The sequence below is a fragment of the Cetorhinus maximus genome, chromosome 14, assembly GCF_964194155.1.
Source record: "Cetorhinus maximus chromosome 14, sCetMax3.hap1.1, whole genome shotgun sequence".
In the NCBI taxonomy this organism is placed as follows: Eukaryota; Metazoa; Chordata; class Chondrichthyes; order Lamniformes; family Cetorhinidae; genus Cetorhinus; species Cetorhinus maximus.
In genome coordinates, this window is record NC_135892.1 from 32,376,822 (window position 1) to 32,403,937 (window position 27,116).

The following is a 27,116-nucleotide window of genomic DNA, read 5'->3' on the forward strand; positions in this document are numbered from 1 at the left end:
TGACTGAAAACAGTTGCAGTCATATCATCATATCACAGAATCACACTGTGCAGAAGAGGCCTTTCAGCCCATCGAGTCTGCACCGACATCATGAAGCAGTTGCAGGATTTTGATAACGATTCGGGCGTCAGGGTCTACCATCTTTGCTGTATCTAGTGCCTTCAGCCGTTTCTCGATATCACATGGGGCGAATCAAATTGGCTGAATACTGGCATCTGTTATGCTGGGGAGCTCAAGAGGCAGCTAAGATGGATCATCCACTCGGCACTTATGGCTTCAGCTCAACTAACTCTGCACTTCTTCACATCCAATCATCCATGTAAATCATCTTCTCCAAATTTATATTTATTTCAAAATGCAATCTTTCGCATAGTAAACTTTACTTTCATCAACTCCCTCTCTCCCCAATGTCCATTGCCACCTTACAGCACCCTAAATACCCACTGCCCATCTCCAAACTATTTGATTCCCCAATTACCCACTGCCCCCCCCCCCCCCCCCCCCCACCTCCAAATACCAATATTCCCTTAATATGTACTGGCTGCTAAAATAATCTCCTCTCAGCTGTCTTCTTCCTCAATACTCAATAGCCACTCCTTCAACAATTCATTATAACCATATCCACTATCCTTCCCTCAAATACAATCTATTGCCTCCACCATTAATAATTTTGTCCCAATCGAATTTTTACTTCACTATGATTATTCATTGTCCCAAATACTATTCACACTACTCCCTATTCTCTCAGCTATTGAGTACTCCGCCTATTCCTTCCACACAGTCCTTAATATATTTTTTTCCCTGCACTACTGAATATCTTCCTTAGAGGTCACTTCCAGAATCCCCTAAACAATTTCTATTCAATTACCGGTTCCCAAACACCAGTGGCCTCACTTACAATCGCCAACAAGACAACAGGTTTACTTCTTCCTAAAGCACAACGAGCAGTAAATTTTAGGATTTTATTTTCATTGATAAACATCCATCTCCTTGTGATAGTGCTCACCAACTCTGGGTCAGGTGTTGATCTATCCTGGAAGGGTGTTTTCCGTCCGGTTGGCGTTCCACTTCTGCTTCTCAGATGGACAGGAGACCTGACAAGGATTTCTCGTATTTCTGTTCTCTGATTTTCAGGGTTTTTTGCTACTTTTTCTGAAACCTATAAGGCATACAAATGTTTTTTGAGAAAACTGCACCCTATGTTCAGCTCTTTTAACTGATCCTTTACCAAATAATATGACTAGTTTTGCTTAAGTATAATCCTTTTTAATGTCCATTTCAGATGATATTTTATGTTTAAAGTCACTGTTCAGAGCATAGAACTCACCACTTGAATCATGTTAGACAAGTTTATGAGGTCATAAGTAAGAATGAGATCGGGAATTATAGTGATAGATCATGGGAAAGCTAACAACTGTAGTTGGCAACTGTGCTGTTAAAATGTTGCTTCTCTCATAAAAATATGCAAGATTTATTTTCTGTAAGTTAATAATATAATTAATTATTGCTAATAGTGATTATCATATACTTAATAAATGTGTGAACATCTACTGGTGAATGCTATTGTTTTGGGAATTAACTTATACCTAGGAATATTCATCCTCTAGCAGAAATCATAGTATAAAGGTGAAAAAAACGATGACATAGCAGATGCGATGGCTAGGGGGTGAAAGATGAGGACAAGAGGGCTGCTGATTTAGTGAAAATCAGGAAAGGGGGTGAGGCTAATGCAAGATGAAATAGGATAGATGTGATCAAGGATCTGTTGAGTACCATAAGGGAAAAGCTGAGAAAAAAGAACATTTTCAAAGTTCTGGTTCAGAATGTGGAGGCATCGAAATAGATACTGCAGGGACTGAGAAACTGAAAGAATAAAATAGAAGGAAGATAGAAAAATATAACCAACTGATTGTGGGAATCTATGGATTTGTTATACATGTCTAGGAAAAGCTCATTGACAGAAGTAAGGAATGGAATTTTCCAGTCCCACCCACCGCCAGGATCTTCTAGTCCCGCCAAAAGTCAATGGACTTTTAGCTGGTCCGCCGCATCTCCCATGGCAGCTCCCATCATGGTGGGGCTGGAAAATCCCAACTCAAGATGAGGTAGTCAGGAATATGAAGGAAGAACCGGAGATGGATCGCATAAAGATAAGGTAGTTTGATAGATAGAAATGGGAAATGTAACTAAGAAAACTCCAGGTCAGTGTACAAGGACGGCACAACAAGGAATGGTTGATGTAGCCAGTAGAGTGAGACAACATTTTAAATAATCAAGGCATTGACACATACTTTATTGAGAAATTGACTATAAAATAATCAGGATAGAATTAAAAGCTGCCAGTGGTCATCTATCTATCAATCTTTGGGGGATTCAGTGATGGTAATTGAATGTCATGGGGAGATGGTTAGATTCTCTCTTATTGAATGGTCAATGCCTGGCACTTCTGTGGTGCGAATGCTACTTGCCACTTATCAGCCTAAGCATGAATGCTGTAAGAGGACATCAACTGCCCCAAATTCTGAAATGTTGTGAATGGTACTGAATTCAGTGCAATTATCAGCAAACATTCCCACTTCTGACCTTTTGATGAAGGGAAGGTCATTGTTGAAGCAGTTGAAGATGGTTGGGTCTAGGACACTATCTTGAGGAACTCCTATAGCAATGTCCTGTGGCTGAGCTGACTGGCCTCCAACAGCCACAACCATCTTCCTTTGTGCTAGGTATGGCTCCAACTGGATGAGAGTGTTCTCCCGATTGCATTGACTTCAATTTTGCTAGGGCTTCTTAATGCCACAGTAGGTCAAATGCAGCCTTGATGTCAAGGGCAGTCATTCTCACCTTCTCCCTTGAGCTCAGCTCTTTTGTCCATGTTTGAATCAAGGCTGTGATGAGGTCAGGAACCGAGTGGCCCTGGCGGAACCCAGCATTGGTAAGCTGAACTGAGCATTGGTAGGCAGGTTATAGCTGTGTAAGTGCCCCTTCTTAGCACTTTTGATGATACCTTCTATGATTGGGTCAAATTGGTCTCCATAAGCTTTTCTATGTAAAGAAAGTATAAGAGAAGCTTTTCCAAGTACAGAACTTGTAGAGGTATTATGTGTCACATTGGCTGATGAGGTGATACCTGGGGCACAACCAGGGAATAGTTACATGGACATTGCATTTCTACCAAGGGCATAATGGTAATTCTGTCGCACTTCGATATCACTGCTCAGATAGCATGTGTCAAGTCTTACTTATGCTGAACAAAATATAATCACTGTCGCCAATAGGGGCTATCATCTTGAATTATTTTGAAACTTGAGAATAAGAGGTTAAACAGTTAATTCACTCTGATACCCCGAATTTTCAACAGCATGTGGAGATTGGGCATAAAAGGCCCTTTAACTGACCTAATAGACTTGGGGGCGGGTGGCCATCAGCTGTCCCCGATTTTCCTGGAAGGAAAATTGCCCAGAGGTGGGACCATGGTGGGAGACCTGCATTGTGCTAGAAATTGTGGGCCTGTCAGCTCCTCTGACCCCTCCACGGCTGTTTAAAAATTTGGCTTCATAAATGTATTTTTATGTAAAACAAAATTATTTTCAAGGTTTATTGTTTTCTCAGTTAAACAAAAACCTACAGCCATCCTTTATCTAGGACAGTGCACAGCTGCCCTGGATTCTCTCAGAGATCAGTGTGAATGTGACAGGAGATATGCCTTCCAGCCAGATGTCTGGCAAACAATTGTTAATGTTTACCACAATTATAATTGGCAGATTTTAGCAGCATGTAACTGTAGAATTGCCATAGTAGCAGCAGCAACTCAAGTAATGTATTGACTTAAACTCATCATGGCCAGGAATTTTAGAATGGCTTCCCTTCCCACCATCTGAAGAGCTGGCGGGAAACAGGTCCCCACTGACACTGCCTGTCCTGCAGCGATTTCACGCTCCAACGAGCATTCATTGGCTGAAGCGGGACTTCCACCCCTCAATTGGGAGGAAGTCCTGCCTTAGACAGCTGCCGCTCAATCTGATTAGCTGGCAGCTCTCTAGGCCGTGCAGCACCAGAAGCTACAATGGACAGGACTGGGACTCTAATCAGTCTGTAGAGCCTAAGTCCTGGGATTCCAGGAACAGGTACGTTTTGGGGGCCTGCGGGGATGGACAGATGGGGATTGGGGTGTCAGTGGAAAAGCTGGTGGGGAGGTCCTGCGGTTACCAGATCTTAAGAGGGGGTTGCCCAATGTTTAAAGGGGGCTGCTGATGGAGGCACCCCACTTGAGACCTGAACTCAATTCATTTTCAGGCTTCCCCTATACCACGGAACTCCTCCTGCCAGCCTGAAAATTGAGGCTGGGCAGGAAATGGCCCTTAAGTAGTCAAAAATTGGCCACTGAAGGGCCTCAAATGGGGCAAGGGGGCCAAGGCCTCGCCCACCCCAGCCCATCCGAGGAATTTTATGTTCACCCCGCATCCCCCCAACCTACAAGCCCAACGGGGGAGAGTAAAATTCTGCCCCATGCATTAAAAATTATTCACTGAATAATGAGGACATTAATGAGGACAGAAATAGATTCATAATAAATATGTAGCACCTTTAGCTGAGAATCCACAGGAGTCTGTCTTCTTTCAATCGGCATTCTCTTTTCAGTTGGAGTTGAACTCCGACTCCTGTGTCTACATGAGACTGTTTGTGATGTACCTTTAACAATGGCATCTGATACCTGGATATTATTGAAGGTGATATTTATTACTATAACAACATATCACCATAAAACATTGCTTAAAGCAAGAAACATATACTTTTATCAGCATGGATTATGTAAACAAGCATTTTGGCTAATCAGGGGTTGATCACAATTCATTAGCAGAAATGCGACAGCAGATTTCATTTGTGCTCTAAGATGTTATGGTATGCAATACTGGGACACAATTTGAGCAAACCATTCCCTGCATTGATGTTCCCAATCTCTGCTGGGTCAACTGGTTTTCCACATGCAGAACATGAGAAAAATGTGAGAAGTAGTCCCAAGCTTTGGGAGCAGCATTCAAATGCCGGGCTTTTGAAAGGGTTGAAATGATGTGGGTAAAGTTGAGTGTCACACGATGGGGGCAGGCTTTCTCTACTATGCATGCCATTAGGTAAAGGTGGATCCCCACTCATTTTGCACTGCATGTGGATTTCCATGAGGATTCTCCCAGGGAGGTAGGCCATATTTATCCAGAATAGTATTTTGATGCAATGTTAATAAAATGGGAACCGTCTCAATACATTACACCACCCCTGCCCCACCACTGCCCTACTCCATCCCACCAATATAAAGGCAATATACTGTAGATACTGGAAATGTAAAATAAAAACAAAAAATGCAGGAATATTCAGTAGGTCAGGCAGGATCTGTGGAGAGAAACAGATTTAACATTTCAGGTCAATGACCTTGCATCAGAACGAATCAGAATGCTCTTCCGAAGCTGAATGAGAAATCAGTTGGACTCTGACCAATTTGTGAGCTGTCCTATAGTACTCACGTTAATGTGATTCCTATATCTAAAATGGACAAGGCCAGGGAACTATAGGCCAGTTAGTTAACATAAGAAAGATAATGAAATAGAAAAACATCTAGAAACTGAAAATATAATTAAGTGTATTTAGCATTAATTCCAAACCAACCTTACTGAATTCTTTGGAGAAGGAACAGAAAGTGTGCATGAGGATAATGAAGTAGTGTAATATATTTGGATTTCCAAAAAGCCTTTGATAAGATACAGCATTGTAGACTCATGATTAAGGTCAGAGAATGTAGAGTCAGGGCACAAGTAGCATAATGGATAGAACACTCATTGCAAAACAGTAAACAGGGAGCAGGGGCCAAGGGTAGCTGTTCAGCAAGGCAACTGGTGGGAAATAGTGTCCTACAAGGATTTTTGCCGGGACCACTGTTATTCACCACTTAAATTAACAATTTGGACTCAGGAATCAGAAGCACCATTTCAAAATTTGCAAATGACACCAAATTGGGGCGTATACATAGGAGGACCGCAATAAAATACAGAACAACATTAATCAAATTGCAGAATGGGTGTGTAATTGGCAAATGAACTTCCAATATAGATTAATTGCAAGGTAATACATTTTGGTAGGAAGAATAATGAGGTCACAAACACTTTGAAAAATAAGGGGGGCAAATTTATTTGCTGGAAGCGATGCCACATGATTCCGAAGGGCAGACAGTGCAGCAGGCCACTATCTGTTTGACATGCAAAGCGTTCTTCATTGGTATCATTAAAAAAGGCCACACAGGCACCAGTGGTGCCACACGTATGAATCTTTGTCCCTAAGTGTCTAAATGGAGTACAGAAACAGAGGGATCTGGAGGTACAGATACATCAATTACTAAAAGTAACAATGCAGATTCATAAGGTAATTTAAAAAAAACAAAGCACTGTGTTTCTTTTCGAGAGGGATAGAATTCAAAAGAGGGGACGTTATGTTAAAAGCGTATAGAATCTTGATAAGGCCGCACTTGGGAGAACTGTGAACAATTCTGGCCTCCATATTATATAAAAGATACAGAGGCACTGGAGAAGGTACAAAAAAAAATTACTGGAATGGTACCTGTCAGGAAAGATTGAACAGATGTTGAAAAGAGAAGACTGATGGGTGACATGATAGAGGTCTTCAAGAAAGGGTTTGATCAGGTAGACATAGAAAAGGAGCGAGATCATAACTGTGGGCCATAACTATATGATTGTCAATAGTAAATTCAACAGGGAATTCAGGAGCAACTTGTTTACCCATGCAGAGAGTAGTTAGAATATGGAACTCGCTATCACAGGGAGTAGTGGAGGCGAATAGCATTGATGTTTTTAAGAGGAAGCTAAATAAGTAAATAACAGAGAAAGAAATGGAAGGATGTGTTGATGGAGTTAGGTGAAGCCTGGGTAGTAAGAGGCTTGTGTGGAACATAAACACCCACAGGAACCTGATGGTTCGAATGGTCTCTTTCAGTGCTGTAATTCTATGTAACCAGGCAAAGAACACAATCTCATACTTAGAAACTAGAAAGAAAGTTGTCTTAGAGACTGGGGATGAATATGTCATGTTCATATAATATTTTTATTATCTCTGTATTGTTGTCTACCTCTGGATTTGTGTCTTATGAATTAATGGAAATTTTGAGAAGTTGAGATACGCGTTTCAGATGGGATGTTAAACAGAGGCATAATCTTCCCGCTTAGGTAAACACAAAGGATCCCATAGCAGTATTCAAAGAGCAGGGTGGTTCTCCCCCATGTCCTGGCTGATAGTTAGGTTTCAACCAACGCCTAAAACAGTTATCAGGTTATTAGCTTATTGCTATTTGTGGGACCTTGCTGTGGGCAAATTGGTTGCTGTGTTTCCTATATTACATCACTGACTACACCTTAAAAACACTTCACTGGTCGCAAAGTGGAATGTCCTGAGGTTGTGAAAGGTGCTATATAAATTCAGGTTCTATTTTTCTTTTGTTTCGTAAGTGAAATAAATTCTTTATGCTGAACATTTTTAAAATATGGTTCAGCTTGTATCCTTTAAACATTGCTGTAACTTCTATCAAAACAAGCAATCAATGATTGCTCAATCAACAAGCAATATTTAATCATAGTAAAATTCATACTGGTGTTTCAAATTTCTTGCTGATAAGGTTGGCAGTCTCAGTTTCTTTCACAGACTCTTGGCGATGACATTCTACGGCTTTCAACTCATCACGTAGTTCAATGTTTTCCTTGGTCAATGTGTCAATTTGATTTCGAAGGCAGTTGTGGGCGCAAGACCACCTAGACTCATTTTTTCTGAAGTCTTCCTGGAGCTGACCAAGCTGTTGTTTCAAGAGCTAATAATATTAGAGAGGAAGAGAACAGCCATCATTAATTAGAAGAACTAAGTAAATATAGGGCTGGATTTTCATCTTCGAGGCAGGTGGTGAGAGTCAGGAAATTTCTGGCTTGGCATGCCCAACTTAGGAGAAAATGCCTGAACAGGTGGGATATTTGTTCTGGTGGTGGGGCGGGGTGGGGTAGGGTGGTAACTGGAGTTGGGCTCTCCACCCGTGGAAAGAGTTCAGAAGTAGCTAAAGGAGCTGCTGGGTGTCAAGCTGGGCTGTTTAGAAGGCCAGCCTTTGTGCTCTTGACTTCATTCCAATTACCAAAAAAATAAATAAAACAAAAAACAGCCCTCTAGCCCTCACCCCTCATGTCCCACACATGCCCTATGCCCCATCCATGCCAACACATGCCACCTGTTGTCCCTCCACTCAACCCCCATGACTCCTCATACCCTCCATGTCAACCTATGCCCCTCCACCACTCTGCATGCCCCTCATACTCTCCATGCCAACATATGACATTTACATGTCCATTCATCCAGTATCTTTTTATTCATTCATGGGATATGGGTGTCACTGGTTATCGCCCATCCCTAATTTTCTTGAGAAAGTGGCGGTGAGCTGCCTTCTTGAACCGCTGCAGTCCAAGTGGTACAGGTACACCCACAGTGCAGTTAGGGAGGGAGTTCCAGGATTTTGGACCAGTGACAGTGAAGGAACGGCGATATATTTCCAAGTTAGAATGGTGAATGGCTTAGAGGGCAGCTTTCAGGTGGTGGTGCTCCCATGTGTCTGCTGCCCTTGTCCTTCTATATGGGAGTAGTCATGGGTTTGGAAGGTACAGTCTAAGGAGCCTTGATGAATTCCTGCAGTGTATCTTGTAGGTGGTGCATACTGCTGTCACTGTGTGTCAGTGGTGGAGGGAGTGAGTGTTCATGGATGGGTGCCAATCAAGCAAGCTGCTTTGTCCTGGATGGTGTCAAGCTTCTTGAGTGTTGTTGGAGCTGCACTCATCCAGGCAAGTGGAGTGTATCCCATCACATTCCTGACTTGTGCCTTGTAGATGGCAGACAGGCTTTGGGGAATCAGGAATTGAGTTACTCGCCGCAGGATTCCTAGCCTCTGACCTGCTCTTGTCTCCACAGTATGTATATGGCTAGTCCAGTTCAGTTTCTGATCAATGGTAACCCCCAGGATGTTGATAGTGGGGGATTCAGCAATGGTAATGCTATTGAATTTCAAGGGGCAATGGTTAGATTCTCTCTTGTTGGAGATGGTCATTGCCTGGCACTTGTGTGGTACAAATGTTACTTGCCACTTGTCAACCCAAGCCTGGATATTGTGCAATCAGCAGCGGACATCCCCACTTCTGATCTTATGATGGAAGGTCAGTGATGAAACAACTGAAGATGGTTGTGCCTAGGACACTACCCTAAGGAACTCCTGCAGTGATATCCTGGAACTGAAATGATTGGCCTCTAACAACCATGATCATCTTCCTTTGTGCTAGGTAAGACTCCAACCAGTGGTGAGTTTTCCCCCTGATTCCCAGTGACTCCAGTTTTGCTAGGGCTCTTTGATGCCACACTTAGTCAAATGCTGTCTTGATGCCAAAGGCAGTCACTCTCACCTCACCTCTGGAATTCAGCCCTTTTGTCCATGTTTGAACCAAGGCTGTAATGAGATCAGTAGCTGAGTGACCATGGCGGAACCCAAACTGAGCGCCAGTGAGCAGGTTCTTGCTAAGCAAGTGCCACTTGATAGCATTGTTCGTTACCCTTCCATCACTTTACTGATGATTGAGAGTAGATTGATAGGGTGGTAATTGGTCAGCTTGGATCTGACCTGCTTTTTGTATACAGGACATATCTGGACAATTTTCCACATTGCCAGATAAATGCCAGTGTTGTAGCTGTACTGGAACAGCTTGGCTAGGGGCACAATAAGTTCTGCAGCACAAGTCTTCAGTACTATTGCCGGAATATTGTCAGGGCTCATAGCCTTTGCAGTACCCAGTGCTTTCAGCCATTCCTTGATATCACATGGAGTGAACTGAATTGGCTGAAGACTGGCATCTGTGATGTTCGGGACTTCAGGAGGAGGCCGAGATGGATCATCCACTTGGCACTTCTGGCTAGAGTATATACTCTATACAGAACAACTAAACCCTATAGTAACAATAGCATGTGTGAAAAAGCTTTTTAAAAAACTTCAACCACTTGAAATCTATTTATCTTGTGTAAGTGAACATTGCGCAGCTGACAGAATAGATCAGCGAGAAAGAGCTGTCAATCAAGCAGATGTTTACCATGGGGTGCAGCTGTTTCAACAGAGTAATAGATGTATGGACAAGTGGGCATGGGTAAGTCCTTTTGAAACTACCTTTAAAAACTTTTCTCATCCAGACTATGGCTCATGACACCATTGAGAGGCCATGAACCACGAGTCCTTAAAAAGCTGGCCTGACTCCACGAAAAATGCAAAGGGCTAGGAGATGCCTATCCCTGCAATAGAGCTGGCCAAGTCTTGAGTGCAGGGTGTGGGCTTAGAGCTCTTAGCTCTGTTTTCAGACAATCTCTTTGCCTTTTGTAGTTTCTTCATTTCCTCCTTCTTGTACTCATCTAACCAAGCTATTTCTCAGAGCTCTAAGCTTTCACCTTTATTCCACACTGGAGAAAATTGGAGGTATTGGAAATGGGGTGGAAATTCTGGAATCGGGTCCTGGCCATCATTTTTAAAGGCCTGTGGAGTCTCCCTGACTCCGTGAAACAAGAAAATAAATGAAATATGGCAGTACATAAATTCAATGTATGCACTTAAAAAATGAGCTTCAAATTATGGGTAATCGGGGAACTTCTTAAAAAATGCTTCAATTTATACTAGTGCTTTTCAGTTCTTCACATAGGTAAGGGTGTACCACTAATGCAGTAGTAAAATACAATCAAGAAAATACTGACAAAATAAAAAAAAATCTACATCAGCATGTCAGATAATGCATGTGAAATATATAGCGAGAAAACAAGTCTGATAAGAATGGAATGATTTTGTTTAAAGACATGTGGCTAGAACTAAGCTGCTCAGGAATTAAAATATTCAGTCACATGATTAAAAAGATATTGTTTCTTGAGCGTGTATATTAAACCAAACATCTGAAACTAAGTTTCCCAAACAATGTGCAACTCTATTAGGGTATTGGTACAAGTTTTAAGCCTTCAAGTAGAGTTTGAAACAACTGTCCTTTGACCCAGACAGATGAACACCAATTGGCTGAGCTAACTGACATATTTCTCAGTAGCAATTTGTTTATTGCTATGAGGTTTCAATAATTGCATTAACCAATACACTACAATGTTTAACATTATCAGTACTTTTCACCAATAAGTATAGTCCGGCTATATTTGAAGAATGTGTTTCCCATCATGCCTCTGATGGTGAAAATAGACATGTATGGGTTCAACCTGATTAATAATTATCTCAGTCAGTGGAGGAGGACATTGAAATTTATCTTGGGCAATAACAAATTGGCATCTTATTTTTCCATAATGCAAATGAAAATTGGGCTGAGTGTAAAACAGGCTGTTAATTCACTATTATCCTTTTCGCGCTATGTCCACAAGACAAATTTCACCCCCAAGATCCTTTTGGTTCTTCTTCTAGAGTACCCTGTCTGAAGGCAGGTTATTCACTGAACCGCAGCAAATGCTGTGATTTTTTACTACAGGAAGGATGAGGAAGCAGGCCTCAAGTCTACCTCAGCAGGAAACGGGATCAAATCCTATTAATCTGATTCCACACACTAGCTATCTAGCCAACTGAGCTAACTGGCTCCCCTGTTTTTTGTTAGCATTGACTAAATAATATTTGTATTTTGCCAAGATCCTGACCTACCTCCATTTCTTCATGTTCTTTCTTATCAAAAGTAGCTTTGGTTGCTGAGTTTTTTTCAGACAATCTCTTTGCTTTTTCTACTTTCTTCATTTCCTCCTTCTTGTACTCATCTAACCGAGCTATTTCTTCAGTCTTCTCATGTTCAAACTGATCCATCCGTTTTCTAGCAATAAAAAGTGACAAATTCACATACACCAGTTATACTTTACTGTTTAAGGGGTTTTAAAGCCCCAGGGCCAATCTTCTTCCAATCTCCCTGAGCTCAAGTTGGGTGCAACACAACCAAATGTTTTAACTCACCCTTATTTGAAAGTTCAGGTCACGTTAATGGCCTCAGTGCCATAACAGCAAAGAACTGTGCCTTGGAAGAGCTTTATTCCCAAAAATGGGAAAGAAACTGGGGCTCTGGCTGCACAGTTCTCTGGCTGCTGTCCAAAATTTCTGCAACTTATTGTGAAAAGCCCGTATCATTTATATCAGTAAATTTAAATTATCAATGTCTTTTTAAGATTGCCTGTTCTGCAAACTACTGGCGTTTGACCTGTTTGTAGGTGGCAACCTTTTGGTTTTAGTAAATTGAAATGGTCCTATTTACCAACCAAAATGAGTAAATAAACAAGCCTGAACACAACCAGGCATAGCGGATAACTAAAAACAAAAAGCTAAAAGCTACTGCGGATGCTGGAAATCCAAAACAAAAACAGATTTCAATAATTTATATAGATTCTTCTTTTCCCACCTATTTCCATTATTTTTAAATCTACAACTAATACTTTGTTAGTCTTTCCACCCCACCCCCACTAGAGCTGTACCTTGAGTATCCTGCCATCCATTCTTAATTAGCACCTTTCTTAGACAATATCACCACCTTCAACACCTCTTTGATCCTTTTGCCTGTGACATCTTTTGATTATCTGCTCCTATCACTGCTTGCTTATCCCCACAACCACCCCACCCTCAACTTCTCTCTCCCCCCGCCCCCCACCTTAGACCAGCTTATATTTCACCTCTCTCCTAACTATACTTCAGTTCTGCCGAAGGGTCATGAGGACTCGAAACGTCAACTGTTTTCTTCTCCACCGATGCTGCCAAACCTGCTGAGTTTTTCCAGGTAATTCTGTTTTTGTTGATAGCGGATAACTATATAGCCATTGCAACACCCAAGAAGGCAATTCACTCTGTATTAAGTCTAGGTCAATTTGTGACATGGTGGGCTGAATTCTCCCACAGGCTTCGGGATACCAATGTCAGGACCAAATGGGAATCCTGAGCCTGCACTTTCCGGCTCAGAACCTGTTCGGCAATTTTTCCAGAAGTGCCTATCCCGGGCTGTCATTCAATCAAGGTTGGTGGAAAAGTTCTCCACGTTGCCGGCCCAAAATGCCGGCAGCTCTGAAGCCTAAACAGCACCACCGGGAGAGATGGGCCAGAAACTTCACAGGCACCTCAAAATGGACATACTTTCAAACAGGTAATTCTGAGGGCAGTAAGCCCCGCTGATCAGAGGGACAAACCTTCTGGGTAACAGTGCTGAGGTTGCAGGAACTGCCTTTCCTCCATTTTGGACCATGGAGCCTCTGGCTTCAATGACCACCCCGTGTTCTAGGAGGGAGACCATTTCCAAGAAGCTGGGGGTGGGGGGTACTCTGCTGCAGCAAATTGCCAACACCTAATGGCCCCTAATTGGGCCTTTAAGTAGTTCAATTGGCTGCTTGCCTCATTGGGATGGGCAGTCAATCCAGCAAGTAGCCTGCTCCTAGGAAATAGTCCAATGCAATATCTTATTTGTCCAATGAATAAACTCCAATGACTGTTAAACTTTCATTCCTGACAATATAAAGACCGTAATCTAATGATCAATTCGTTATTTTACTCTCCTCAATCTATTTTTGTATTGTTGTATTTTATTTGGAGAAATGATTGACTGTAAAGCTTACCTCAATCAGGGAGGAGGAAAGTTACCTGGATGCTGTGTATCAGGAGGCAGTCACACCACTTAGGATAGCGTCTTCTGATTTTGTCAGTGATCAGGGAAAGGAGGGTGTGACTCCGAGTGAGGTGGGTAAGGGGACCCAGAGGGCAGAAGTGCAGGAGTGTGAACCTCTGCAATTGTCTATTAAGTTTGAGGTTCTCTCATGTTGTTTGGATGAGAGCAGGGGCTGCAAGGTGGATGAATGAACTGACCATGGAACTGTGGTACAGGAAGCCATTCAAGTGGGGGGAGCAAAAAGGAATATCATGGTAGTAAAGGACAGTATAGTGAGGGGGATTGACACTGTTCTCTGTAGCAAAGGGCGAGAGTCCAGACAGCTATGTTGCCTGCCCAATGCCAGGGTTCGGGACATCTGCTCAGGGTTGGAGGGGAAATTGCAGTGGGAGGGGGAGGATTCAGTTGCCATGGTCCATGTAGGTACCAATGAAATAGGTACAACTAAGAAAGAGGTTCTGCGTATAGAGTATGAAGAGCTAGGCACCAAATTGAAAAGCAGAAACTCAAAGGTTATAACCTCTGGATTATTGACCGAGCCGCATGCAAATTGGCATAGGGAACTTGAATTAGAGAGATGAATACATGGCTCAAAAACTGGTGTGGGAGAAGTGGGTTCAGGTTTGTGGGGCACTGGCACCAGTACTGGGGAAAGTGTGGGGCTGTACTGTTTGCATGGTCTACATCTGAACCGGGCTGGAACCAGTGTTCTTGCAAACCTCATAACAAGGGAAGTAGAGATGGGTCGAGGATCAAATGTGGAAAGGTGTGGTTCATCAAAGAGTAGAGAAAAGGTAAGAGAGGAAAATGGTAATATAGGAAATGAGGGTTGGAGAATGGCAGGAAGAGAGAGAGAGAGAGAAAAACCTAAGAATGCACAAAGAATCAAAACTAGATGTCACAAAGATAGCAAAAAGACTAAACTTAAGGCTCTGAATCGGAATGAGCGTAGCATTCATAACAAAATAAACAAATTGATGGCTATTATGACACAGCTGATGGTAAAGGCTGAGTTGTTCAAATCCCAGAGGGAAACTTGAAACAACTGTCATAACCCATTTTTGCAATTTGTATGTTTTGAGATGCAGGCTTTGAATTCAGCAGTAATAAGACCACCGAGTCTTTTTATAAAGCTAAATTAAACATTTATTAATACAAGAAATATTGTAAACACATACATACGTATACAAAATTACTCCTATAATAACTACAAAAAACCCTTAATTAATCTAACACTCAGTTAAACCCCCAGTAAGGCAACAATAAATCTCATAGTTTTAAACAGACACCTAGCAAATCACAACCTGGACAGTTGCATTCAAAATGAGTTTCTTTCAGCTCTGGGTTCCTGAAGACAGCAGCTTGAGGCCTCTCGCCCTTGTTGGATCTTAAAATGCCTCTGCCTTACCCACAGTCTCCTTTCTCCTTTATACATGTCTTTATCTTTGAATGTAAATTTTCCATTGTATCACTAGGCTTTTAATTTTACCTCTTCTAACAATATCATCCTTTGATTCCACTAATTTTATTAGTAAGCTGAAAAGAAACACATTGCTTGGCATCTTCTAGCTAGGTGCAAGATTTCACCCAGTCTTTTGAATGGTTTATTTAAAAATGCAAATTGCCCCCTTCACACCTATGATTCTAAACTTCCCATAAATCTAATTATCATTTCAAACCTACTTCTTTCTGTACTTCAAAGCCTCTAGGCCAGCTGGCTTTAATCCAATTAAGACACACATGCATACACACACATAGGGCTGAATTTTTGCCGTTGGCGAGCAGAGGTCGGGGCCTGTTCGCCAACGTGCAAAATGACGCGGGATGAGGTTGGGGGGAACCCCCGACGTCATCCCGCCCCATTTAAATTTTCAGGAAGGCGGGGGCACAGCCAAATCAACTATCCGCCCGCCGACCTGTCAATGGCCAATTGAGGCCATTGACAGGATAATTAAAACAACTAAAGGACCTGCCTGATCAACCTTAAGGTTGGTGGGCAGGCCAGGAGCCCCGACGGCTTCTGAAAAAACATGAAACCTCATCCACCGACGGGATGAGGTTCCATGTAGGGTTTAAAAAACTTTAATAAAATTTTAGTGAAATTTATTAACATGTCACATCTCGTGTGACATTGTCACATGAGGGGGACATGTTAAGAATTTTTTTATTTTTCTATTTTTACTGTTTGAACAACTTTCAGCGATCTCCCTGAGGCAGCACTTAGCTTCAGGGAGATGTGCGCTCTTTCATGCGCATGCGCGAAAGTGCGCACTCTTACATTTAGGGAATCCAACCCCCTCCCCGCCCGCACAGGAAGCGCATAGCGCTTCCCGCCGGGCGTCACGCTGGGCGGGCCTTAATTGGCCCACCCACTTAAAATGGCGGCGGGGCCCACTTCTCCGGCGGGGATCAGCTCCCTGCCTGCCGGAGATTGGGTTGGGCCAGTCCGCCCGGTAGGCAGAAAATTCTGCCCAGACACAGACACCACCAAACTCTATTTTAAAAAATAGTTTTCAATAGCATTACAGACATTAATCTCTTCACGACATCCCCCTCCTTGTCGAAAAATGAACCGTCATAATTTTAAAAGACTGCTTCATTTTTAACAACCCATCTTACACTGTCTCCTATACTTAACTATATGCTACATTACCAGATACATGCATTGACAGAACAATTTATATATACAAATCCTTAGTATCAGCAAAAATCATTCCAGTTTAGTGTCTAGGTTTTAAAATGTCCAATTTTCCCTTTGAGCTTCAAACTCTTGATAATGTGTCTGCAAACAGATTCTCTCGTCCAGCGACATGTATAATCTGTAGATTAAGTGGTTGTAGTAATAAACTCCACCTGTATAGTCTTGCACTTTTGTCTCAAAATTTGTCCAGAAACTTTAAAAGATTTTAGTCTGTATAAACAATTGTTTCTGACGAATTTCAAAATGCTGCAACGCTAACACCAAACCAAATGTCTCCTTTTCAATTGTTGAATATCTTCTCTGTTGTGCATTCAACTTCCGTGAAAATATCCTATCAATTTTTCAATTCCAGTGTCAGCTTCTTGTAACAGGCCCCAATGCCTATATTGTTTGCGTCAATGACCAACTTAAATTGCTTGGCGTAATTGGGTCCTGCCAAAACTGGTGTCGTAGTTAATACAGTTTTCTGTTCAGTTCTTTTGTAATAGTTGTCAGTGGAGCAACCACACTGCTAAAATTTGGTAAAAATTTTTGGAAAAACCCACTCATACCCAGAAATCTCAAAACTTCTCACTTTGTTGCAGGCACCGGGAAATCTATGATAGCTTTGACTTTTACATCTCTTGGAGCCACCTTACCATGTTCAATGGTATGGCCAAGATATGTAACTTGCGCTTCTGCAAGTTCACTTTTAGCCAAGTTCATCACCAAATTAACTTCTTGTAATCGAGTAAATAATTCTTTCGGATGCTGTAAATGCTCCTCCCATGTCTGACTGAAAACTATTAAGTCATCAATATAAATCAACATCAATAGTCATCAGTATAAATCAATATCAATAGACCTGCAATTACTTTGTTTGTCAGTCTTTGAAATGTTGCTGGTGCATTCTTCAATCCAAATGGCATTTCTTTAAACTGATATATTCCATCTGGCGTCACAAAAGCTGATATCTCTTTTGCTCTCTCCGATAATGGTACTTGCCAATATCCTTTTAGCAAATCAACCTTTGTGATAAATTTTGATTGTCCTACTTTCTCAATACAATCCTCCAACCATGGTATAGGATATGAATCCACTTTTGTCATCGCATTCACCTTTCAACAGTCCACACACACTCTTTATGTTCCATCCGGTTTTGGTGCCAGTACAATAGGCGAACTCCAGTTATTACAACTAGACTAAATGGGCAAAAATTTTAGCTTGGCAGGCGTGTGCCTGAACCGCTCCAGCATAGAATGACTTGCATTGACGTCAGGCAAGCGTCCAAAGTCAGTGGGCCATCATGCAATATTTCGGTCAGCGGACGCATGCTGGAGTTAGCAGCGCGTCCGCCAATAATTAAAAGGCCTGTTATGGCCATTAACAAGGTTATTAAATAAATTTTTTGCTGCCTGTCCAACCTTATGGTTGGCGGGCAGGTGAAAAGGCCAAACGGCCTTTGCACTTTTTAGGAAACCTCATCCACTGGCAGGATGAGGTTTCCTAAAACAAATAATAATAAAATAATAGTTTTAAAATTTAATTAATAACGTCCTCACGTGAGGGGACATGTTGTATTACATTTTTCAATTCTTTATTTTTTTAACAGCTCTGTGCCTCAGGGAGATTCTGAAGCATGCACTCGCTTGCATGCACGAACTTCGCGCTCGCCCCGTTCGCATTCCTCCCCCTGTCCGCACAGGCAACGCTAAATGCTGCCACTTGCATTTCATGCTGGGAGGACCTTAATTGGCCCGCCAGCGTGAAATCACCTTCCGGCCTCGATTGGGGGCAGCGTCGGCTTCCCAACCACCCACGGCTGCCCCCGCCAAACCCGCCCAACAAGGGCTAAATTCTGCCCAATGATATAATTTTGAAGCATGGAACCAATTTCTTTCTGTACTTGTGATAACTTTGCCAGATTTAACCTATAAGGACATTGCTTTATCAAAGACAAAACTGTTACAGAGACATCACGTATAGCTAAATCTGTCTTCCCCAACTTAGTCCCACAAATAGGTTTGTGTGACTGCAATAACTTTTCCAAATCGCTTTGATATTTATCTGGAAGGTAACTCAATATTACATTTAAATTTTCAAGCACCCCCTCATTATCCAATTTGATTAGAGGAAAATCAATTTCATAGTCCTGCATTTCTACCTCTTTCTCATTATCTACCACCACTAATACCTCCTTTTGGTCCTCTTCCTTGTCAATGTACCTTTTAAGCATACTCACATGACACACTCTTTGCTTCTTTCTTCCATCTGGAGTATTTATTAAATAATTTACCTCACTCAATTTCTTTTCAATCCTGTAAGGCCCACTAAACGTTGCCTTTATTGAGTTCCCCAGTACTGGTAACAGAACTAGCACTTTCTCCCCAGCAATAAAACTGCAAACTTTCGCTTTCTTATCTGCTTTCACTTTCATCACTTGCTGTGATATCTTTAAATGTTCCCAAGCCAACTCCAACTCTGTCCAGTCTCACTACGAAGTTTGATACATAATCCAGGAGATTTCCAAAGCCCCTTGTGACTCAGGATGATAAGCTGTTGCCTTAAACTGTTTTATCCCCAAACTATTCATTACTTCCTTAAACAGCTGTGACATAAAATTTGAACCCTGATCTGATTGTATTTCCTTAGGTAAACCATATCTTGTAAAAAAAATTTAGTTAAGTCTTCCACAACCTTCTTAGTTGTAATATATTTGTATATAGTTGTAATATAAAGGTATCGCTTCAGGAAACCTGGTAGAGACATCCATTATTGTCAGTAAGTACTGATTTCCACTTTTAGTCTTAGGGCGGGATCCTACATAATCCATCATGACCTTAGTAAAAGATTCTTCAAATGCTGGTACTGGGATTAAAGGTGCCAGTTTAACCACTGCTTGTGGTTTCCCTATCTCCTGAGACATGTAACATGTTCCGCAGAATTTGACTTCATCCTTATGCAATCCTGGCCAATAAAAATGTTTCTGTACTTTTACCTGTGTCTTTCTAATTCTTAAATGTCCACCCATTGGAATTTCATGTGCAATCATCAGAACCTCATTTCTATACCCTAATGGGATAACAATCTGACGCACCTCCCTCCTGCTTTCATTTGCTGGGACAAAAACAAAAAGCTAAAAGCTACTGCGGATGCTGGAAATCCAAAACAAAACAAAAACAGAATTACCTGGAAAAACTCAGCAAGTCTGGCAGCATCGGCGGAGAAGAAATCAGTTAACGTTTCGAGCCTTCATGGCCCTTCGGCAGAACTGCAGCATAGTTTCAACAAGGGAGAAATATAAATTGGTTTAAGGTGGGTGGGGGGGGGGGGGTGGGGGAAGAGACACATTGAGGGTGTGGCGTGAGCAGATAATCAAGAGATGTCACAGACAAAAGGGTCAAAGAGGTGTTGAAGGTGGTGGTCTTTGTCTGAGAAAAGTGCTAATTAAGAATGGGAAACAGGATATTTAAAGTACTGCTCTAGTGGGGGTGGGGTGGAAAGACTAAAGGTTTTAGTTTTAGATTTAAAAATAATGGAAATAGGTGGGGAAAGAAGAATCTATATAAATTATTGAAAAAAAAAAGCGGGTGGGGGGGGAAAAGAAACGGGGTGGGGATGGGGGGAGGGGGAGTTTAAGATCTAAAGTTGTTGAATTCAATATTCAGCCCAGAGGGCTGTAAAGTGCCTAGTCGGAAGATGAGGTGCTGTTCCTCCAGTTTGCGTTGGGCTTCACTGGAACAATGCAGCAAGCCAAGGACAGACATGTTGGCAAAAGAACAGGGTGGAGTGTTAAAATGGCAAGCGACAGGGAGGTTTGGGTCTTTCTTGCGGACAGACCGCAGGTGTTCCGCAAAACGGTCGCCCAGTTTGCGTTTGGTCTCTCCAATGTAGAGGAGACCGCATTGGGAGCAACGAATGCAGTAGACTAAGTTAGGGGAAATGCAAGTGAAATGCTGCTTCACTTGAAAGGAGTGTTTGGGCCCTTGGACGGTGAGGAGAGAGGAAGTGAAGGGGCAGGTGTTGCATCTTCTGCGTGGGCATGGGGAGGTGCCATAAGTGGGGGTTGAGGAGTAGGGGGTGATGGAGGAGTGGACCAGGGTGTCCCGGAGGGAACGATCCCTACGGAATGCCGTCAAGGGGGGTGAAGGGAAGATGTGTTTGGTAGTGGCATCATGCTGGAGTTGGCGGAAATGGCGGAGGATGATCCTTTGAATGCGGAGGCTGGTGGGGTGATAAGTGAGGACAAGGGGGACCCTATCATGTTTCTGGGAAGGAGGAGAAGGCGTGAGGGAGGATGCGCGGGATATGGGCAGGACACGGTTGAGGGCCCTGTCAACGACCGTGGATGGAAAACCTCGGTTAAGGAAGAAGGAGGACATGTCAGAGGAGCTGTTTTTGAAGGTAGCGTCATCAGAACAGATGCGACGGAGGCGAAGGAACTGAGAGAATGGGATGGAGTCTTTACAGGAAGCGGGGTGTGAGGAGCTGTAGTCGAGGTAGCTGTGGGAGTCGGTAGGCTTGTAATGGATATTGGTGGACAGTCTATCATCAGAAATTGAGACAGAGAGGTCAAGGAAGGGAAGAGAAGTGTCAGAGATGGACCATGTGAAGATGATGGAGGGGTGGAGATTGGAAGCAAAATTAATAAATTTTTCCAGGTCCCGACGAGAGCATGAAGCAGCACCGAAGTAATCATCGATGTACCGGAGAAAGAGTTGTGGGAGGGGGCAGGAGTAGGACTGGAACAAGGAATGTTCCACATACCCCATAAAGAGACAAGCATAGCTGGGGCCCATGCGGGTACCCATAGCCACACCTTTTATTTGGAGGAAGTGAGAGGAGTTAAAGGAGAAATTGTTCAGTGTGAGAACAAGTTCAGCCAGACGGAGGAGAGTAGTGGTGGATGGGGATTGTTGGGGCCTCTGTTCAAGGAAGAAGCTAAGGGCCCTCAGACCATCCTGGTGGGGGATGGAGGTGTAGAGGGATTGGACGTCCATGGTGAAGAGGAAGCGGTTGGGGCCAGGGAACTGGAAATTGTTGATGTGACGTAAGGTGTCAGAGAAATCACGGATGTAGGTGGGAAGGGACTGGACAAGGGGAGAGAGAAGGGAGTCAAGATAACGAGAAATGAGTTCCGTGGGGCAGGAACAGGCTGACACGATCGGTCTGCCAGGACAGTTCTGTTTGTGGATTTTGGGTAGGAGGTAGAAGCGGGCCGTCCGAGGTTGGGCGACTATCAAGTTGGAAGCTGTGGGAGGAAGATCTCCAGAGGAGATGAGGTCAGTGACAGTCCTGGAAACAATGGCTTGATGTTCTGTGGTGGGGTCATGGTCCAGGGAGAGGTAGAAGGAAACGTCTGCGAGTTGACGCTCAGCCTCCGCGAGGTAGAGGTCAATGCGCCAGACAACAACAGTACCACCCTTGTCAGCGGGTTTGATGACAATGTTGGGGTTGGACCTGAGAGAACGGAGTGCAGTGAGTTCAGAGAGAGACAGATTAGAATGGGTGAGAGGAGCAGAGAAATTGAGACGGCTAATGTCACGCCGACAGTTCTCAATGAAAAGATCAAGAGAAGGTAAGAATCCAGAGGGAGGGGTCCAAGTGGAGGGAGGAAGTGGAGGACACCCTGGTCCACTCCTCCATCACCCCCTACTCCTCAACCCCCACTTATGGCACCTCCCCATGCCCACGCAGAAGATGCAACACCTGCCCCTTCACTTCCTCTCTCCTCACCGTCCAAGGGCCCAAACACTCCTTTCAAGTGAAGCAGCATTTCACTTGCATTTCCCCTAACTTAGTCTACTGCATTCGTTGCTCCCAATGCGGTCTCCTCTACATTGGAGAGACCAAACGCAAACTGGGCGACCGTTTTGCGGAACACCTGCGGTCTGTCCGCAAGAAAGACCCAAACCTCCCTGTCGCTTGCCATTTTAACACTCCACCCTGTTCTTTTGCCAACATGTCTGTCCTTGGCTTGCTGCATTGTTCCAGTGAAGCCCAACGCAAACTGGAGGAACAGCACCTCATCTTCCGACTAGGCACTTTACAGCCCTCTGGGCTGAATATTGAATTCAACAACTTTAGATCTTAAACTCCCCCTCCCCCCATCCCCACCCCGTTTCTTTTCCCCCCCCACCCGCTTTTTTTTTTCAATAATTTATATAGATTCTTCTTTCCCCACCTATTTCCATTATTTTTAAATCTAAAACTAAAACCTTTAGTCTTTCCACCCCACCCCCACTAGAGCTGTACTTTAAATATCCTGTTTCCCATTCTTAATTAGCACTTTTCTCAGACAAAGACCACCACCTTCAACACCTCTTTGACCCTTTTGTCTGTGACATCTCTTGATTATCTGCTCACGCCACACCCTCAATGTGTCTCTTCGCCCCCCCACCCCACCCACCTTAAACCAATTTATATTTCTCCCTTGTTGAAACTATGCTGCAGTTCTGCCGAAGGGCCATGAAGGCTCGAAACGTTAACTGATTTCTTCTCCGCCAATGCTGCCAGACTTGCTGAGTTTTTCCAGGTAATTCTGTTTTTGTTTTGTTTTTTCATTTGCTGGGATCTGATCTAGCCTCCATTTTCTCATTAAAATTAAACCCTTAAGGTAAAAGCATTCTGGTATGCATTTTGCTTCTGTTTTTGAGTAAGCTTTCTGATCTAATTGTTTTAATTGCAAATCCCCCTGCTGCAACTTAATTAACTACCTTGATTTAAACACTTCAGCTGAATTGTCCTCTCCTGTCTCTTTCTGAACAATGTTATCAAACACAATGCCTGCTAATTGGATTTCAATACTTCTTCCTGCCTTTGAACTTCCTGTCCTTCTTGTTTTTCTTGCTTTTTCTTTCTTTGTGCCTGTGATATTGTTATCACAAAATCTGGAGACAATCCAGATTGAAAACACGTCTACAGGCTGCTCAGCTACCATAGGCATCACCCACATTTGTGATCCAGCTGTATTGTTACCCAGAATAAATTGAACTGCAATTGACAATTTTTGCACCACCCCAACAGTCACTTCACCAGTTTTCCACTTACTTTTTAAATTTACCTTCCACAAGGGAATAGGTTTAGCATCTCCATGAACCACACATGTTATCACCTGTTCCTGCACTTCCTCTGAACAACAAATATCAATATCCCACAACTTTAAGGATTGACTAGACCCTGTGTGTCTTAAAATTTTAACATCTTTACCTATTCCACCATGTACACATGGAAAGACTTTCCCTTCACACACAAAGGACGGAATTTTCCCAGACTTGCGCTAAGTGCAGGTAGCGGGCCGGTAAAACAATCTTTTACCAGCTGGCTGCAATGATGGGTTTTCACGCCATATCGTCCCAAACCCGTCTCACTATTTATGCATTCCCGGGAAACACGCCATTTCCATGGCAGGTGAGCTCTTATTCGCCCGCCCGCCATCACCTTGCCATTGCATCATGCTGGCCGCCATATTTAAAAGGCACCGCCAACATACTGGTCATTGCTACTGCTCACGACTGCTGCCCGGGAGACATGGCCAGCAAAGGAAAGAAGACCAGAGCTTCCCAGTTTAATGATGGGTCCCTCGAGTCACTGCTGGATGTTGTGGAGGCCCGCCAGAATGTCTCCTGCTCTGGCTGCAGGAACTGGAGCAACATAACCAATCTGGCTTGGGAGGCAGTGGCAGAAGTGGTCAGCGCCAATGTCCTTCAGAAGAGGACATCCATCCAGTGCCGCAAAATGATGAATGATCTCCTCCGTCCCGGCAGGGTAAGTCACTCTTTTCATCACCCTCAACTCAAACACTCACAAACCCAGCACACATCCACTGGGCCCTCAGTCACTGCCTGTTCAAGGGACATCACCATTCACTCCCTCACACACACCTTCATTGTCCTCAGCCAGGCCAGGCATATTTATCATCTGGCCCAGTCAGCATCCTGCTTACACTTTCTTTACCTCTATCCATGCAGGACAAGCTGGCACACAACAAGAGAGAGAGGTCACAGAGCGGTGATAGAATGCCCCAAATCTAGGTCCTCACGGACTTTGAAAACAGAGCCATCCAGTTGGCCGGCGAGAATCTGGACCGCTCCTGTGCTGACAGTGAGGTCGGTGCTGCTCTACCAAGTGAGGATCCAGCAGTGCAATATCCATCAGACATGATGGATCCATGCCGTGAGTGATGTGTCCTCTTTCACAGGCCACTGGCATGTACAAATTATCTCTCCTTGCTTTCGCAGGCACATCTGCCAAACAGCCAACAAAGTCCATGACACAGGACCTCCAATTAAGCCCTGAAGAAAATTCTGAAGAGGAACCTGAAGGCACCCTCCTCAAAGTTCCATCGCAGGGTTCACCCACACCCTCCACCAGCGCAGAGACACACATCTTGGTGGGACCTAGGTTTAGAATAGAAACAGGATCACAATCTGGTGAGCACATCACACTGTCTGATCCACAGCAGGCGACGGCAGGGACTTCCCAGGCCTCCGGCACTCGGAGGACTGCTGGAGGCCAGAAATTTGCTGAGTCTGAGTCAGATGACGAGCTTCTGGACTTGGTCATGTCACAGTTACTGGAGGTGCAAAGGCAAGCTCGGGAACATCAGGAAGGGATGTCCGCTGCACTCTTCAAATTGTAAGGCACGATGAAGGAGTCGTCCGCCTTCAGGCTGAGGTGATGATGCTGGTATGCCAACGCACCGAAGTCAACACTGGTAGGATGGTGGCCGCCATGGAGACCTTGGTCCAGGACGTCATTCCTGCATTGCTGCGTGGGCTCAACTCCATCGCTGACGCCACAGTTGGCCTACAACAGTGTGTACACGAGAGGGGTGCGGGGCAGCTCGGTCTCACTCCAGCTACCCCTTCCCCTCAGGAATCAGCCAGGAGCCCGCGGGCACCCATAGGGAGGAGGATCAGCAGGTGCACAGTCTGGCCCGTCCGCCCAGGTGACTCTGGGAGTGTCCAGCCCATCTGAATCTCCTCTTCCTGTGACCTCACCAGCTCCAGTTTTACAGGGCGAGGAGTGTGCCACTGCCACACAGCAGGACCCCAAAAGCAGTCCGGGGTTCTCCAAGTCATGGCCCTTCAGAAGGCGCCCGCCAAAGTCATCAGACACAGGGCGTCGTAGTCAGCAGGCTGCCTCCGCCTCTGCTGTGGATGTCCGGGGAACACCAAGATGTAGAGACAGGGTTAGGAAAGTTAAGGAGAATTAGTTGCAGACCCTGTGCACCGGTGTTAATCACTTGGACATACTGTTCACTATTGAGAATTAACTTTCAAGAATGTCTCCCTGCCTATGGCTCCTTGTTCTGATGAGCAGTATTCTTGTCACTCAGATGTGAAATCTTTCCGCACAAGATAAAGGCAGGTGTCTCAGTCCAGGGCCTCTTCCCTGTGCTTTGTGCAGCCTTCAGACCACAGTGATGGTCCGGGCGCACACTCCCTGGACACATTACTGAAGCCTGCACCTAGGTGGTGCTTGTCATTGCTGTCAGAATGTAGTGGGCAGGCACCACAGAGTTCTCTCATTCTCACAATGTGCTTTCAGCACCTTTAGGGAGGGGCTGGCCCCCATCTCTTCAGCATCTGTGACCAGTGATGCTGTGCTCCAGCTCCTGAAGGGCTCAGATGCTGAAGGCAGACAAAGCATCAGGTGCTTCTAAAGTTTCTTGGCTGTGTCTCTATGATATGACCCTGATCACAGAGTGCAAGCAAGCTGCCCTCGGCCAGACAGGAGTCAGACATTCTCAGAGGTTATGTGAAGATTTATGGAGTGTCCTCACTGCATGCCATGTCATCAACCTCCTGCAATTGAGCAACTAATAGGGTCTCCACTGCATCTCCATGACAGGAATGAAGGGTATTCGTGCTGTCATAAGCCAGACTGGAGTCAAATGTTCACAAATGCGCTGTGAGGATATATGGGGTCACCTCACTGCATGTCGTCATCATCCTCCACTAATCTAGCAGCTATGAGGCCTCCCGAGGATGCCTGCCTTGTCTGGCCAGTGCAAAGGCCTCATACCCTTCATCGTCACCTCAGAGGACCTCCTCACCCTCATCCGTCATCGGAGGAGACATGCAGCTCTTCCATCTCCTGCTCAGCAAGCTTGTCTCCCTGTTGGAGTGCCAGGTTGTAAAGGGCGCAGCAGGTAACGATGATATGTGACACCCTCTGCGGACTGTATTGCAGGGCTCCACCAGACCAGTCCAGGCACTGGAACCTCATCTTCAGCATACCGATGGTCTGCTGCATCACATTGAGAGCTGCTGTATGAGCCTCATTATACCGTCGCTCTGCTGCAGTCTGAGGCTGCCACATGGGTGTAATGAGCCACGGCCTCTGTGGGTAGCCCTTGTCCCCGAGAAGCCAACCCTGCAGCTGCTGTGGACCCTGGAAGACTCCAGGGGTCTGTGACCGACTGAGAATGTAGGCATCGTGCACACTCCATGGAAACCGTGCGTACATCTGCAGGACGTGTTTCTGGTGGTCGCATACCAGCTGCACATTCAGTGAGTGCAATCCTTTGCAGTTGATGTAGTCCACCGTGTGCAGCGACAGAGACCTGAGAGCCACATGGGTGCAGCCAATCGCACACTGCACCTGTGGGAATCCCGAGATTGGGATGAATCCAATGGCCCTTGCATCCTGGCTGTCCCGGTCCCAGGAAGAAATGCACAAAGTTGTGTGTCCTCGAGGGGATG

At 44.3% G+C, this 27,116-nt stretch overlaps 1 protein-coding gene across 1 annotated transcript in view; it reads right to left on the reverse strand.

Annotated features, from left to right (window-relative positions):
- The window catches only part of LOC144689571 (uncharacterized), a 318,797-nt gene that overhangs the window by 90,793 nt on the left and 200,888 nt on the right, over positions 1–27,116 (reverse strand). The window contains exons 9-12 of the mRNA XM_078556753.1: positions 11,741–11,903; positions 7,646–7,861; positions 4,583–4,711; positions 1,007–1,159 (exon numbers count right to left, since the gene is read on the reverse strand). Of these exons, the coding sequence (XP_078412879.1) occupies positions 1,007–1,159; positions 4,583–4,711; positions 7,646–7,861; positions 11,741–11,903 (661 nt within the window). The remainder of the gene's footprint in view (positions 1–1,006; positions 1,160–4,582; positions 4,712–7,645; positions 7,862–11,740; positions 11,904–27,116) is intronic.